The sequence below is a fragment of the Haliotis cracherodii genome, unplaced genomic scaffold, assembly GCF_022045235.1.
Source record: "Haliotis cracherodii isolate W230 unplaced genomic scaffold, xgHalCrac1.p SCAF_2, whole genome shotgun sequence".
Taxonomy (NCBI): Eukaryota; Metazoa; Mollusca; class Gastropoda; order Lepetellida; family Haliotidae; genus Haliotis; species Haliotis cracherodii.
The window spans coordinates 9,709,416-9,726,860 of NW_027266275.1; the positions used below are offsets into that span (position 1 = coordinate 9,709,416).

General features: G+C 39.1%; 2 protein-coding genes across 2 annotated transcripts in view; both read left to right on the forward strand.

The window, feature by feature from the left end:
* Positions 1 to 322: 322 nt before the first annotated feature.
* LOC139469749 (uncharacterized) overlaps positions 323 to 17,445 on the forward strand; it is a 28,544-nt gene continuing 11,421 nt past the window's right edge. The window contains exon 1 of the mRNA XM_071252023.1: positions 323 to 530. The gene's annotated coding sequence lies outside the window, so the exon portion shown is untranslated. The remainder of the gene's footprint in view (positions 531 to 17,445) is intronic.
* Positions 15,853 to 16,689, forward strand: LOC139469699 (axoneme-associated protein mst101(2)-like). Its single transcript, XM_071251943.1, has one exon. The coding sequence runs from the start codon at positions 15,853 to 15,855 to the stop codon at positions 16,687 to 16,689; it is 837 nt and encodes a 278-aa protein (XP_071108044.1).

The following is a 17,445-nucleotide window of genomic DNA, read 5'->3' on the forward strand; positions in this document are numbered from 1 at the left end:
GTAGCGAAGAAAATGCTTCGGGAATGAATCCTTGAACACTAACGTTATATTTTACGAATGCTTCAAACACTAAAAGCTTGACAATGCCACCCAGTATTAAACGCTCTTGCATCAAAATATATACATGAAATAATATTAGGAAGTAACATAATACATAACCGAATAATATGCTCACGTAACAGCTATTATACACTGATACAGTTACACATGTCGAAGTACGTCAACACTTCATCGATAAGTAACTAGGAAGTGGTAGTGAAAATACCCACTTCTAATATTAACCCACCAATAGAGAGAGAGAGAGACCCGCAGTGTCATCGGATTCTCACTGCCAGGCAGGCTACAGGCAGATCATCTGGCATCATACAAGTGGCTGATGATTGTCAGCCTTTAGTGTTTACGTTTAGTGACAGTGAAGATTACAACCAGTAATTAGTACCCGACGGATTCTCTGGACAGTGGCGATTACACTGACTGGCCTCCCTGTGTACAAGGAAGTATAATGAACCCCACAACTCGGAGACTGAAAGGTAAGCGAAGTACAAACACACTCCAATACACGACATGGTGTAAGGTAGTACACACATACTAGCTTAACTAGACTGACATTTTGACCCAGAAATAAAGTTATCTGTTTAAAATATATACATGGATCTACAAAACATGAATAAAACCAAATCAAGCCCAGAACAATCCTTAAAAAGAGCTTAGGCAATGTAGACTTGCCAAATTATTGTACACTTGAGTTGGACTCCTTTTTTATTTATTTTTCTCTAGGGTCTATTATTTAACAAGTATGTTATATTCATCAATGGAGTTTCGGAATCGTGTTCCTTGAATAAGTGATCAAGCATGCTATTTATATAGTTCTAATACACTCTTTGTTCTTTATGGTACGATTATGTTTATGTTATAATGCTATTTTTTGTATTGATGTGAAAAAGCTGCTTGATGCAAATTCCGTTTCTGCTATTTATGTTCTGTGGGAATACTATGTTTTTGCTTCCCATTAAGATCCGGGTTTGAACTGGCCTACAGCAACAGCACCTGTAGTAAAGGGGGACTAACAGGATCGGGCGGACATGATCGCTGACTTGGTTGATGCATGTAATCGGGATCCAATTGCTTAGACCGATGATCATAATGTCAATCACTGGATCGTCTGGTCCAGACTCGATTATTTACAGACCGCCGTCATATAGCTGGAATATTGCTAAGTACAGCGTTGAGCAACTAACAAACAAAAAATAAACAAATGTTTTGCCTTGCTCTACGTGATGACTGTTACCAGTTGTTTAGCTGTATAGGATTGCTACCGTTTTTCTATGTAAGATGAACAATGCGTAATAATTACGATTCGTATGTTTTTGTAATTATCATCATTCTTTATGAATGTTTTAAGCTTTAATCTCTTTGTAATGTAGAAAATAGCTTATGTTAATTTATTTATTTTGTTGCTTTAAAAAAAAGAAAAAAGAATTAGTTTCCCCTATAGAGTTCAAGATGATTTCTATAATCTTTATGTAAGTGTGTCCCGTGAAGATCCGGGGTAGAATAGGTATTCAGCAACCCATGCTTTCCGTAACAGTCGACAAAGTTTGTCGTAAGAAAGGACTAACGGTATCGGGCGATCAGACTCGCTGACTTGGTTGATGCGTGTAATCCATGCTCATGATGTCAATCACTTGATAGTCTGGTCCTGACTCGATTATGTACAGACCGCCGTCATAAAGCTGGAATATTGTTACATCGTTAGCTGTTAAATCGTCTAAGCTTTAACTCGGTCTTCAAAGGAAAACCCACCTATGTTCTACACATAAAGCAATGGGAATTACCCATCTGTGCATTCAATGACACATTAAACAACAAACAAACAAATCATGTAAGTTTTCCCTGTGGGGATTCTTGGTCAGAATGTGTAACCGCGTTTGGTGTACGGGTGCTCATGCTATCAACCACTGGTTTGCCTGATAAAAACGCTACTTACCGGCCGTCGTTTACAGTCTGTGGCACAAAACAACATTCACGTACCCACTCTTTTTAATTTGCGTTATTTACATGGATAATGGAATTATAACATTTAATTTATAATATGTGGACATGAGGTATTTCTGTGTGGAAATTGTCTTCAGGAGAGGAGTGTGTAAACTGTAATTTAAGAAACAAATAATTTGAAAAAAAATCTGTTTTAAAAAAATGCTGGAAACGCATCATCTGTTTCCGGGTGAATGCTTTAATTTACTCCGGACTCCGATCCGCCATAGATCCAATCCTCACCGACCTCACTCGCATCCGTTGCGTAACCTCGGCTTGCTCCGGAACTGCAAGACTTGCACGTGCCTAACACACGAGGAAACGGAAGTGCCGATTGTAAGGTATCATTAATCAACAGGAGTTTAAAAACAAAACATTACCAAGAATAAAATATATGTTTGATGAGTATCACAGTGGAAACACGTTCAAGTGTTTTACCATAAAACAACCGTTCTCAAATATCTAGTTTTCAATAAGTGTCTTTACAGTAAGATAAATCCAAAGCAAAAGTGTGTTCCCAATGAAAACACAAGCTAAAGCTGACACAGATTTGTACATTTTGAATGAATGCATAAAAGTCAGTGTGCGAAATACCTGCTTGCCCGCTAGCCAAATGCAAGTGACTTTTAAATTGGGCTAGTAACATTTCCGTCAAACTGACCGGACTGTGTGGTTGAAAATTCGAGTTAATACATATATATTTTTTCTAGTCAGTTAAGGCGTCATTTAATGTCAAAGTTCGTTGACATTTTTTTTTCATTTCGTAGTTTATTGTTTTGGGCTTGTAAAACATGACGAGGGCTTGCAACATTTTTTTATTCACAAGACCTCCTGCCCAATGAACTTGTTAAATTAATTCATACAATGATAACAGTACGACTTGCTAGTATTATATTTGCATCTAAACATACGCACTAATTCACTAACAAGCATAACGTTTTGGTGTTAAGTTTTACAGACATGAACGTTCTTAAATGAAGTTTGTCGTCAACACTTATCTTTGTTCTAATACGTGGTTAAACATTTTTAGGATACCCTTCTTTTTGTTTAGTGTACGTATTACATGCCAGGAGATTAGATCAGTTATCGCGGTAAACATGACGCTTTACCGCCCCAGTACATACACTTAACAGTATGTAGGGTTGTATGCCATGTATGTGATCTATGATTACTCTATATAAACTACTCAAAAGAAGTTAAAGAACGCCCGATTCTTTCATATAACTGTAGTTAATCTGTCGTGCTATGTTTTGTTCTTTAGCGAGTGAGTTAGTGAGTGAGTTTGGTTTAACGCCGCTTTTAACAGTATTCCAGTTATATCACGGCGTGTCAGCTGAATGGAGAAAAGCCCGAAGTGATGCAGGTCTCACCACGTTATGGTACTGACAAACCTAATCCAACCGGGATTCGAACCCACAATCATAGAGTTCTGGCGTGCTCAAGGGACGCAACACTGCACAGCGAATTGCGGCGCCCCAGACTTCTTTTGAGTGGTATACGCCCAGGAAGCCTACACACCACAATGCGAGTTGCTATTTGACCCACTTTGCAAAACCATTGTGTGCATATTTAATGCGACTTGGCTATGTGAGATGAGCTCCACCTGAAGAGAAACCAACCATCAAATGACGTATGTTCACTGTACTCATCTTGAACGACGCGTTGTGCAACGTGAATCTAGATAGTATGTGTCGTCTATTTCGTCCGCGGACGTCATAGGAATAAAAAAAACATGGTGGCCGTACGTAAGTATATCAGTCCATCAGATGACTCCACGACCTGCTATATTTGCATTCTCTAAATTATGTGTGAAAGCGAACTAGCATGGATTATATTTCCGACACACGATGTCAAACGACAGATTCCAGTTTCCATTACATTTATTGCAGGTTTACAGATTATTTGCATATTGTCACAGTATGACCTACTATGATAAATAGTAACTCGACTAAACGTTTGTTCAGCAGATATCTGAAACTAAAGTACTCACGGAAATGAAAAAACCCTGTTTTTCTCAATTTAAAAATCGACGCAAAGTGTTACGTAGCTGTAAATACGAAATAACAAAACAACTCGAAAAGTACTAGTCTGGATTTGCTAGTTTGATCTCAGTGAACAATACAAAATGTACTTTACAGGAGGTAATTTGTCGGCACTTTCAACATTCAAAAATAAAACTAAGTCCAAATTGACATAGCAGAAACAGCTATAGATATTATGCACCTGTTCTCACCTGTCGTCAAGATGTCATAGGTCACCTTGATCTACTTACACCTGGTTATGCCCTGTTTCACAATAGTCTGTTTTATTCACATTTTTACACACTTTTACGTGTAAAAAGGCATAAAAACATTTGATACGCTGTATTTGTGCCACGGCCCAATTAGTACTTATTTAGTTGAATGAATATTTACATATTTTGTATATCAACTGCATTTATTTAAGATCTGAGGTCGTAAAAACAGTTTTTTTTCATTTCCGTGAGTACTTTATCTTAAAAGATGAGTATAGTTGAACTATATAAAGACCATATTATAAATGTTTCCAATTTGATGTGACGGGAATTACTAAACTGCCGGGAAAATATACATACATGTGTGATGGTGGCTTAAAATTAAGAAATTTGATTAAGGTTATTCGATGGTGATGTATTTGATACTGGTATCATAGATATGTTTTGGACCTTAGGTTTACAGTGTTTCGGCGACTGTTTTCAGCCCAGTAAAATTTTGATAACGTTTGTAATGTCTTTGTCAAATCCAATTTTCCTGTGACGGTAATTCATCGGTGAAGTCGAAAGATGTCAGCGATACACCAACACTCCGATCGGCCACTGCATTTACCAGTGGTTTAAACACTCTCTCTTATGTGTAAAACGGAACTAGCTGACGAGGTCGAAAGGAATGTGAAACTTAACGCATCGGTTAACCGCACTTGGTGTCATTATTGTGTAATCTTTTCAGATGGGGTTAAACGTCAGATCCGTGCAGTGATGTTGCTTTCCGGGGTGAGGTGAAATTGGGTTTTAACGTCACCTATTTTTTTATGAAACACGGTTGTATTTGGGGTTTGATGCGAGTAACAGCTCTGTATGGGCCATATAGTTCACAAAGACCCACATGACAAGCGAATCCGACAATCTTACAGTGCCTTCTTCCTTAAGGATAGTTACATATAGGGAATATTAAAACACGGTATAAGTAGTTACAAAATGGAAACAAATCATGAAAACCAAGTTGTGAAAAACATTCAAAGTTGAACTCACTGATAATAGGACGTAATCTTACGACAATTCTTAAAAAGCATCGACTCCTACAGGACAGAGTTCCTGTGGTGATCAAAGATAAAACAAAGTCAAAGATATTTTTGTTTCCGAAAAACATTTAAGAATTGCTTATATTTATTTAAATATTATTAATACACTGTCCATTGCCTATAACCAGTCAGTGAAAATTTAATTCCTGGCTTCCGGTTGTCCTAAACACCTATCAGCGTTAATGAACTGTTGGCTTCCCTTGTTAAGTTTCGGCCTTTTTTAATCTTATTACGTTTGTTGTTCTTATAGGTACTTATATATGTTCTCTGCTTCATAGCATTTAGTCACCTGATGAAGGAGTCAGTATGTAACCCAAAATGTTGTGTTCTCATAATAAAGAAGTTGACATCTATAAATTCTCTCCCCTATGAATACACCGATGTTGATTTAAATATTTAGGAAGCGTTTTTTTAGTTTTACTGTAATAACATCCAAAGTATTCAAAAATATGATACACGTGGACCTCATGGGTTTACTAATATAATATGGACCCGTGAAGATCCGGGGTAGGATTGGTCTTCAGCAACCCATGCTTGCCGTAAAAGGCGACTATGCTTGTCGTAAGAGGCGATTAACGGGATCGGGTGGTCAGGCTCGCTGACTTGGTTGATGCGTGTCATTGTATCCCAATTGCGTGGATCGTTGCTCATGATGTCAATCACCGGATTGTCTGGTCCAGACTCGATTATTTACAGACCGCGGTCATATATAGCTGTAATATTGCTGTGGTGCGCTGTTAAATCCATTACCTACTTAATAATGGTGTTGGTTGGAAGTATCCACCTTGTTGAGTTCCGAATTTGAAAATAAGGAGAAAAAAGTCGCTGCATTACAGCCCGGATTACCAACCTGCACATGCAGAATTTCATAATATAAAATAATCATGATATCGATAATACACTATACATACATTTTATTTTAAATGTTCACACATTTATATGAATAATTTCTGATTTTATCATCAGTTCATTAACATTACGAGAAACGTGGGTTTTTAATACACAGTGACCAAGTCGTGCCGTTCCGGGACAAACCGAATAGAAACTCGTGCCCCTCTCGAAGGTTTCAATATTGGCTTATGAACACGAGAACTACATCAAACACGAACGATAACAACATTAATGTAGACGTTACAGCAGCGTTCGCTTATTCATATTTAAGCCTCTCTGAAATAAAAAAAATTGTACCATTTTTTCTCAGCTGTTCATCTTTAACAGCAAATCATTAATTATTACATATGATATTAAACTTTGATGAAGAAAACTGACAAGACGAAGGTAGTTTTCGGTTTCAAATAATTTCAACAATGAATTTCTCAGGCATATTCAGCTGAGAGTGGCAACTTTGACATTGTCTTTTCAACGCTTAAAACGACAATTTTTAAAGTTAATTTATTTCATGACTGAATTTGTCCGTTCTAGGACAGCGGTAGCAAATAGTACATACATTTTATATGAATTAATTACAGTACAATTATGAATTAATCCACCATGTCTAGAGATGTAGAGAAGTATTTCTAAACATATACCAAGAACATAGTGAGACCGTTTTATTATTCACTGCGCTGACAATTAAATGAAACAAAATCCGCAGAATTGTCCGCAACACAATATCACATAATGAGAGGTTAATAGGTGCGTAAAATAATTTGTTTTTGAAATAGGTGATTAGATAATTACGTTAATATAATTTTCAACTCTTGGTATATCATACAATGGGATATTACACTGAATATCGATTTGAAAGGTCAGGTCTAGTTTCAGCTGAAATGAATTGATGTGGCAGTCAAGTGAGCTGTTTCCCCAATGTAAACAAACGCGTATGTACATTTGAATCTATCATCCAAAATAGCCCTACATGTAACAACATCGACTCATATAACACTTTTCTGTTTTTCATATTCACTGCAGTGTGAAACTGACAATCTACGTTTTTCCATTATCTTTAATCAAACGCATATTGCCAACATTAATTTAAATACACAGGATTATTTAATCGAAGTACCCATATCAAGACACGCATTCTGACTGGCATGCGCTGTTTCGACAAATTGTGGCCTCCGAGCGGGGGCGAGCCTTTTGGTAAGTTCCGGGAAGATGCGAGACTCAGTGGTGACGAATGTTCCCACGTCACACGTCTGTACAACATAGGAGCGAACCAGGTCATCCACCTTACATTTAAACCTCTTATACTCCCATTGTGCCCTGACCCCCTGCAATTCACGTAAAGGCAGTCCGATCAACAGCAATATATGTGGACAAATAACCCTTTTGTATGACTTTTTTGGAACACCTGGTATCATCACGTTCATGATACAGTCGGAAAGGGTTTTGTCGTTTTGTTTTATTTCCACAAGTATCTGGAAACAGACTGGGGGGATTAACAGCTTTCGCGATTTACCTACAAACTCAGCTTTGCACAACTGAGGATCGTATTCAAATAAATAAAAGCGACAGAACCATTAAAGTTCCGACTTTCATAAAAAATCTCCACCAAAAGCAGAGTCGATTGTACGATTCCGACTGTACCATGAGTATGTGTTTATGATCATGGATCAATCTATCAAATAGTGATGATGCCAGGTGTTAGCGACAAGGTGAACGTATTCTGCCCCACCGGTGGCACATTCACAAACACATGCAAAGGCAAGTCAATTGGCATTATAGTTTTGTTCCTTTACTTATCATAGAAACCCTTTCTCTTATCCTCCATTGCATTCATATCTTGTGTTGGAGTAACGATGGTTATGTTTCAATGTCCGTGAAATGTCGAATGACGACACTGAGAAAATAGCATATACTGTGTACCTAAAGGTTACAACGTTATGCATATCAAGAACCAATGTTCCTAAAATTAAAGTCTCAATATTACAGTACGACTTACCTCAATCACCCAAAATGAGTATTTGAATACCGCAGCAATCGAAGCTGGTTACCAGGCAGTGTATCGTTTAGTAATATGTAAACGAGTTCTGATGCCTAAATATGTATTAAAAACTTGTTTAGAATTGGTTATAGATGTTTAGAACGAAACCGTTTTAATTTCTAAACATAAACATAATCAAAACCTTTTACTTTAGGGCATCAACACCAAGGGCTTCCAAGTTAAAACACGTCAGTTCAAATAAGTACATATCCACAGTCCTTGTTCGACTCTTGGATGCTGCTGTATCAATTAAAAAAATGAAACAATATTCAGATAATCAAATGTTCAAGCAGAGGGGAATGTCCGAGTAACTCTCCATTCCTTTAAAATAATGGAGCAGAGGCCCCGCAGACCCATTATTTTTAAGGAATGGAGAGTTACGAGGATATCCCCCTACTTAAAACTCATCCCTACTTTTATACACTTTGACAAAATATTCTGTTGTTGAAAATATTTGGAAAATAAAACAGAACTCTTTGTTGTCTGTATTTATACTGCATGAGTCGCCCTTGCGTTAAGCACGAGGAATGCGTTCTCTGCCGCTGTTGCACGTGCGCCAAGCTCCGTCGCGAGCTGACATTTACAATGCATGGTACACGGCTCTTCATACATTCGTTGGGACCTAAGCTAGTATTAAATATTTATCAATCGCTTGCACATTGTTAATACATGTTAAAGGGAATAATAGGAAAAATAGTGCCCCGAACAAGGGATATTTATATTATGTTTTTTCTCGTCAAAGGTTTATCTTATTGCTATTAATATGAACATTGTTGTGGGTAACCTGTTTTAACACAAATATATACATATTATTTTGAGCTTTTAAGCATTATGCAAAATTATGGAAATATTTAATAGTTAATTTCACAGCATACCTTCATGAGCCGCCGTAGCTGAGGTTGACAATTACACCTTCTAAACTCAAACAATGCGGGTTCAAACCCCGCTTGCGACACATGTTTTCGGAAAAAAATGAAATTATTCAATAAATGTAAAAAATAGTTTCATCTATTCCAACTCGAAATTAATTCAAATGTTAGTTCAAATAATGTACAGATGACAAACAACTCTCCATTCCTGAAAAATAATGGAGCGTTCAAACAAAAAATGACGTCCCAGATGTGTCTTAATGTTTAAATTTTTTGGGATTGGACGATATTATCAGAGTAAAGTTCTGTGATTCATCAGTTAAATAATTAAATGGAATGATACAAGGATCGACATTTCTCTTGTGACTAATGCTTGATGTCATAACACTGAGAAAACATTTCCTTAAGAGTCATGAGTTGGATATAACGGTTGTCACGACAGTAGATCTGCTGTAAACGTACGTGCCAAGTATTGACTCACCATTAACTGGATCCCACACTTTTTCATGAAAGAATATCCTGGTGCATTGCATGCTATGTCATAAACGTGTTTTGTTAAAGCACGCAAAACCTTTGTTCCTTTTGGGACTTAAACACAAATCCTAAGCAGGTTAAGAGTTGAATATGTCAAACACCTGTTGTTATATACCCTAACACATTTGTAAAGTATATAAATATGAGAACACTTTATGGACACGACCCTTTAAAACCATAACGATGATAATGATGTATTATCGGATATACTAGATTTAAAGGTGATACGAATCATTATTTAGTTAATTTGAATTTGAAGTGTATCATGTACAAGTGATAGATGAGGTGAAATGGGGTTTAACGTCGCGTCCAGGATTATTGCACTTATATAGCGACGTGCATGCACGTGTATATGTGTGTGTGTGGCTGCTTGTACTAGTCCGGACTGATGCCGATTTATAGTGCTAGCACACTGAGATACCATGTCGCAGTTTAACATGAATACCCCACTCAGACACAGTATACTGACTCCGAGCCGACCAGTACTTGTTTTAGCCCCTTAATGCCGAGCGCCAGACAGGGTAACAACAAGTGCCATCTTTTAACGTCTTTTGGTATGACGCGGCTGGGAATCGAACCCCATACCTTCCGCTCTCCGGGCGGACGCTCTACCATTAGACCACGGCGGTGGTCCTGTACAAGTGATAGATTCTTTCATGAATGTACATGCAGGACGCAATTTCAGAGTAATGATACCGGGAACATGTACATTTTCCGTATATTGTCACTCCAAATATACACACACTGGGAAATATAACACATTTTACAATATAAATATTTCCATGTAGAACGATGAAAACAAATAGCGAAACAATGACTATTGTCAGAATAATTATATTACGGTTATTGCATCATATCTGATGTTCTCATAAAAATAAATAGAGCAATACTAAATCTGCCCTTAACATATTGTACAATGGAATTACAAATCGTCAATGCATTAGGTATATTCATACTTCAATCATTGTAACCGGCCCGGCCAATAAAGTCATGTCATCTTGTTCACTATGTACAATCTTTACAGAAAGTCGCTATATAAGTGCAATAATCTTGGAGTCACACCGAACTGTTCGCGTTTCATGGTTTAAGATGGTTGTGAAAAAAGTGTTTTGGTCTTAAATACAGTATTGGGCATATTTAATACAAATATTGCGTATAAAGTAGCATTTCATATGTTTACTTCAAGAAAAGGAGCAGAAGTTGAACAAAACAAGGTGAAACGATAAATGCTAAAATCTTTCAAACATGACTGTACTTCCAGTGACTACCCCTGTGTTTGTGCAACACGATATACTGAACACTATCAATAACCAAGGTTTGTCACAAGTGGTGTCACTGTTTGATGGTGATTCGTAGGTTTGTTTGTTTGTTTAACGCCGCACTCAGCAGTATTCCGTCTATATGACGGCGGTCTGTAATAAATCGAATCTGGACCAGACAATCCAGTGATTCATAGGCAAATGCTCATGATATGGTCGGAATTGTACAATCGACTCCGCCTTATGCAAAGATTTCTATTGGATATGGAAAGGGTTTTGTCGCTTTATATTCATAAGGCTATCACGTGGCTTGTGTACTTGTACCAGTGAGATAAAACTTGAACTTCAGCTTTTTTTTTCTAGATGCATGTAGACTGACTCCTATAAATATCTCCTTACTATAATATATATCATCAGTTATATTTAAAAAGATGTTCTAGAATAAAGATGAGACATTGACAAACTTCATAACAAATTCATTCACATATTTCCTGGTTATAAAAGAAACATTTTGGACAGTGTCCTTAAACAATTACTTAAAAAGCAGATGGGAGATAAGTTTCGGCAGATAATCGAGACTGGTTATTTTCTGGCCTTGCCGGTCTATATTCACTTGAAATAGGTCCATGTTTCTGCTGGTGGACTGAAGTCCCCGCGTTTCCTCATAATCTATCAATTTTGCTGAGTTAACCGCAAAAGAATGATTTGGGAAGAGACCTTAAAATTGCCCCCACATATGTTGGGATACGAATATATTTGTTATACGTTTCTCGTTTCTTACAAACAGCAGAATCTAGGTATTGGTACACAGGGTAAATAAACGTTGTAGGTTTCAACCAAGTAGGGGCGGTCGGGTAGCCAGGTGGTTTAAGCGCCTTGATATTGCTGGAATATGCTGAAAAGCGGCGTAAAACCATACTCACTCACTCACTCACTCAACCAAGTAAATCAGTAAATGCGCTATTGTGTTCCTTGATTGTCTGGATAAGATTCGATTATTTACAGGTGGCCGTCGTATAGATTCCTGGTTTGTCAACACCATACCTGTACTGAAGCTGATTAGATAAGAGCTGTAATGACTGAACGTGAGGCTGGCCCCAGCTCATTCATAGCCCAGTGCCTAGCCATCATATATACTCTCTCAAAAAAGAAACGCATATAAGAATTTTAACTACAGATTTCTTTTTATTTTGATACACTGTGGACAAGTTAATAGCAATGGAATTCGAAGAAATTTTACACAGGAAATGTAAAGGTATCACTGTTGAATAAGACCTCGGAAAAAGTCAGTTTATGAATCACACATCGACGTTTGATGGCTTAAGTCAGTACCTCGTATGACCACCATTGGCGTCCAGAATTGCGCGACATCGTCTCGGCATAGAACGAATTAGTCTCTGAATCTGATGTTGCTGCAATGTAGCCCGCTCTGCCTGTAGTGCATGTGCTAGTTGCTGGAGTTTCTGGGGCTGTGGGTTACGCTGTCGCACCCGTCTGTCCAGGGCATCCCAAAGATGTACTATCGGGTTTAAGTATGGTGATCTGGAGGGCCAAGGCAGCATATTGATGTTCTCATTCTGGAGGAAGGCCCTCGTGACACGTGCCGTATGAGATCTGGCGTTATCCTGCTGGAATAGCTCCCTCTGGCGGTTGATAATGGGAAGGAGGTGTGGACGAAGGACTTGATCGCAGTAGCGTTGCGCTGTCAGGATGCCTTATATCAACACCAACTCACTTCTTCCAATGGCTCCCCACATCATCACGCTGCCCCTGCCGAATCTGTCCACCTGGGGGACACAGGCGTCGGCAAAACGTTCATGGCATCGTCTGTACACCCGCATTCTTCCATCGCGTCGTTCCAACAGAAATCTCGATTCATCGCTGAACCAGATTCGACGCCAATTCACCAAATTCCGGGCCTGAACGTTTGCACACCATTGAACGCGATGACGTCGATGCTGCTGACGCATAACGGGGCTAAAGTAGGGTCTTCTTGCTCTTAAACCTGCCTCTCGTAGTCTGTTCCTGACCGTCTGTGCAAATATCCTTCTCAATCCGGGTATTTGCCTAGCGGTAGTGGTCGCTGTAGCTGTTCGCTGACGCAGGTGATGTACCCTGTACCCGTACCTATCTTGCGCCGAGTTCTGCTGCCGATATCTCTCCCAGAGATGAGAAATTGTGCTTTGATGAACATTCATTCGACGGGCAACTGTAAGTTGAGATTGTCCTGCTTCCAGGAGACCTATGGCGATGTGACGATTGGCGCGGCTCAGTCTTGGCATTTTGCAGTCTTCACAAACTTCCAAATAAAGTAAATGAAAAAAGACGGAGATCGATCTTTTACACCCATCCACGACACGATGTGATCCCCGAGTTTCCCGCGCATTGCACGTGCAATACGTGTTCTGTGACATTAAATGCGTCTATCGAATATCATGCTTTAACATACGGGATGCGTTTGGATATGACGTTTTAAGACAAAAAAACCAGAGAAATCATAGACAAAAAGAATATTTTTGAAAAACCTACCCTGTACCAATACATTGCTGCATCAAATTACCATTTTCGTTATACGTTTCTTTTTTGAGAGAGTATATTTTAACATTCTGTATAGTGAGTGAGTGAGTTAGATTTAACGCCGTTTTTAACATTATTCCAGTTATATCGCGGCGTGTCAGCTTAATGTGGGAGGAAAGCCCGAAGTGATGCAGGTCTCAGACGTTTACCACTTCGGTGAAACCCACGAGCACGGGTATGGTGCTGACAAACCTAGAAACATAATCGGGGCGAACCGGGATTCGAACCCACAGTCATAGGTTTCTGGCGTGCCCAAGGGACGCAACTCTGCACAGCGAATCGCGGCGCCTTAGACGACTGGGCCACCCGTGCCCCCAACATTCTGTATAACCATAGGTGTATGTTTTTTGGTGTCTCATAATACCTACATCTGATATAGTAGTGTCTCATTTTATCTTCTTATGATATAGTAGTGACTCAAAATAGTATTACCTACTTATGATATAGTAGTGTCTCATGATACCTTCTTATGATATGGTAGTGTCTCATAATACCTTCTTATAATATAATAGCGTCTCCTAATACCTTCTTATGATAAAGTAGTTTTGCATAATACCTTCTTATGATATAGTAGTGACTCATGATACCTTCTTATGATATGGTAGTGTCTCATAATACCTTCTTATAATATAATAGCGTCTCCTAATACCTTCTTATGATAAAGTAGTTTTGCATAATACCTTCTTATGATATAGTAGTGTCTCATGATACCTTCTTATGATATGGTAGTGTCTCATAATACCTTCTTATAATATAATAGCGTCTCCTAATACCTTCTTATGATAAAGTAGTTTTGCATAATACCTTCTTATGATATAGTAGTGACTCATAATACCTTCTTATGATATAGTAGTGTCTCTCGATACCTACTTATGATATAGTAGTGTCTCATACTACCTTCTTATGATATAGTAGTGACTCATAATACCTACTTATGATATAGTAGTGTCTCATAATACCTTCTTATGATATAGTAGCGTCACATGATACCTTCTTATGATATGGTAGTGTCTCATAATACCTTCTTATGATATGAACTCATAAATCGAGTTGGTTTTAATTTTATTTGTTTGAATTCCCCAATACACCACGAGGGATGGGAAGAAAGGGAGGGATCTACACAAGATGTTAATGCATTGATATATCATATGATGTGCCAGAGGAATGATCTTAAACTCTCTCACAGGGGTGTAAAAACGACTTTTGGTCTTGTGTAGTGTTCATCAGCAAAATATCCTCCGAAAATGGCTGTGTTTAGGTTTTGAACGTACACAAATACACATACAAAACGTGAGACATGCTATTATTTTTATAATGTAAATGAGCGTTGGTTTCCACCTGGGTACAACGATATAATAACCTTCTGCATAACATCCTCTCTTTGTCCCAGTACCGGGGCTACGACTATCCCAAGTCATAACAACTATCCCCTGCTCCTCATCTCAACGCTTTTCTCCGTGAACGCTAGGTATTTAATTGCCCTGTCAGACATAAAAAAATCGTTTTTATGCAAATAGCGTGAGTGGCGGGTATTAGGACAGGACTTGCTCTCCCTTTAAACGAACACCTGGTGTCCTTGCTGGTTTTCGGAAAGTCATTCATATGTTTATCACCATTGTTTTGCCTTTTAATCCCAGTGGAATCTGCTCCGTCGGATAATCGAGACTGGTTGTTCCCGGTCTTGACGTTTTATATATAAAACCTCCATTTCGAGAAAGGGGGCATGGAGTTTTGATAGCTTTGACAGAGGGGCATGACATTTTAATACTTCGAGAAAGTCTCTTTCACAACATCATTCTTGTCTCAGCCCTGAGTGTGAATGCACAATTTACAACTGTGGAGGGAACAAGAAGTAAAACAACTTGATGCTGTTCGTTTCCAAATTAGTTACAAATTGAATTGTGTGTTCATAATACCCCGGCTAGTCAAGTCAGAGCTTTGGGGATATATCGCAGCATACAAAACAAGCTGGAAACACTGAAGTTATACTTATTGCGGGACTTTGCTCAACGATCTGCTCTGTGTGTTAGTGTTGAGTCTTGTGTCAAACTGAAACAGAGTGTGTGTGGAATTAGCGTGACCAGATGTCTACTGAGTTTATAGACAAGCGTTTTGTCGTTTGAATGATTTCAATTAACATGATCATATTTGCTAGGGATGAATTGGCCCGAGTCTGGAGTCCCGTTTATGTTAGACGGTTGTTGCTTTTCAGCTGTGATTTTCAATTGTTTAGATGTTTCGCCGAATATTATACTACTATGAATAAAATATAACGTTTCTGAATCAGTTGAATTAATGGAAAGAAGTTATCAGTCACAGAAGCGTTGATATAAACGCTATGATACTTTACTGTGGATGTCTGACCCGTTCGCAACACTGTTTTGATCGGGCTTGCGATCAACCCGGAAGTCGTCTACAATCTTATGTCAAGTTCAGTGAACCCGGTGGTAAAGTGTGCCATGAGGAGAAAGTGTGCCATGAAGAGAAAGTACGCTATCAAGAGAAAGTACGCTATCAAGAGAAAGAGTATGGGAAGGGAACGTTTGCTAGAAAGAGAAAGTGTGCTAGAAAGAGAAAGTGCGCTATCAAGAAGAAGTGTGCTATCAAGGAGAAGTGTGCTATCAAGAAGAAGTGTGCTATCAAGGAGAAGTGTGCTATCAAGAAGAAGTGTGCTATCAAGGAGAAGTGTGCCATCAAGGAAAAGTGTGCCGTCAAAAGAAAGTGTGCTATCAAGGAGAAGTGTGCCATCAAGGAAAAGTGTGCCATCAAAAGAAAGTGTGCTATCAAGGAGAAGTGTGCTATCAGGGAGAAGTGTGCTATCAAGGTGAAGTGTGCCATCAAGGAGAAGTGTGCTATCAAGGAGAAGTGTGCTATCAAGAAGAAGTGTGCTATCAAGGAGAAGTGTGCTATCAAGAAGAAGTGTGCTATCAAGGAGAAGTGTGCCATCAAGGAAAAGTGTGCCATCAAAAGAAGGTGTGCTATCAAGGAGAAGTGTGCTATCAGGGAGAAGTGTGCTATCAAGGTGAAGTGTGCCATCAAGGAGAAGTGTGCCGTCAAAAGAAAGTGTGCTATCAAGAGAAAATGTGCTATCAAGAGAGATTGTGCTATCAAGAGAAAATGTGCTATCAAGAGAGATTGTGCTATCAAGAAGAAGTGTGCTTTGAAAAGAAACTGATGGTGCTAATAATAGTCTAACATGTGACACGCTTGTGAGTTCATAGCAGTATGAACCTTCAATGAGTGAATGCCAAACAGTGTAGGAACGTCGCCGCAAGCCCCGGCCCTCACTCTATGAATGGGTGTACTCCTATGAGTGAGTGAGTGAGTTGGGTTTAACGCCGCTTTTAACATTATTCCAGTTATATCGCGGCGTGTCAGCTTAATGTGGGAGGAAAGCCCGAAGTGAAACCTACGAGCTGGGTATGGCGGGTATGGTGCTGACAAACCTAGAAACATGATCGGGTCGAACCTGTATTCGAACCCACAATCATAGGTTTCTGGCGTGCCCAAGGGACGCAACTCTGCACAGCGAATCGCGGCGCCTAAGACGACTGGGACACCCGTGCCCCCCTGTACTCCTATGAACCCATACAAAGTGACAGTAAATTTACAAAAGAGCGAACGAGTATGGTTTTACGCCGCTTTGAGCGATAGTCCGGCATTATCCACGGCAGAGATACCAGAAATGGGCTTCACACTATGTACCAATGTCGGGATTCGAACCCGGGTCTTCGGCGTGACGAGCGAACGCTTCCACCACTCGGCTACCCGACCGCCACTTACATTCTTAAATACACACACAACATCTTTAGACAATGTTATAACATGCATGCGGGGTTTTCAACTGAACACCGAGGAACCCCCGAAGTCATGCAGGGCATGGATGTTTAATTATTTGATGGAAACCAGTAGCGAGGGTACAGGGCTCACA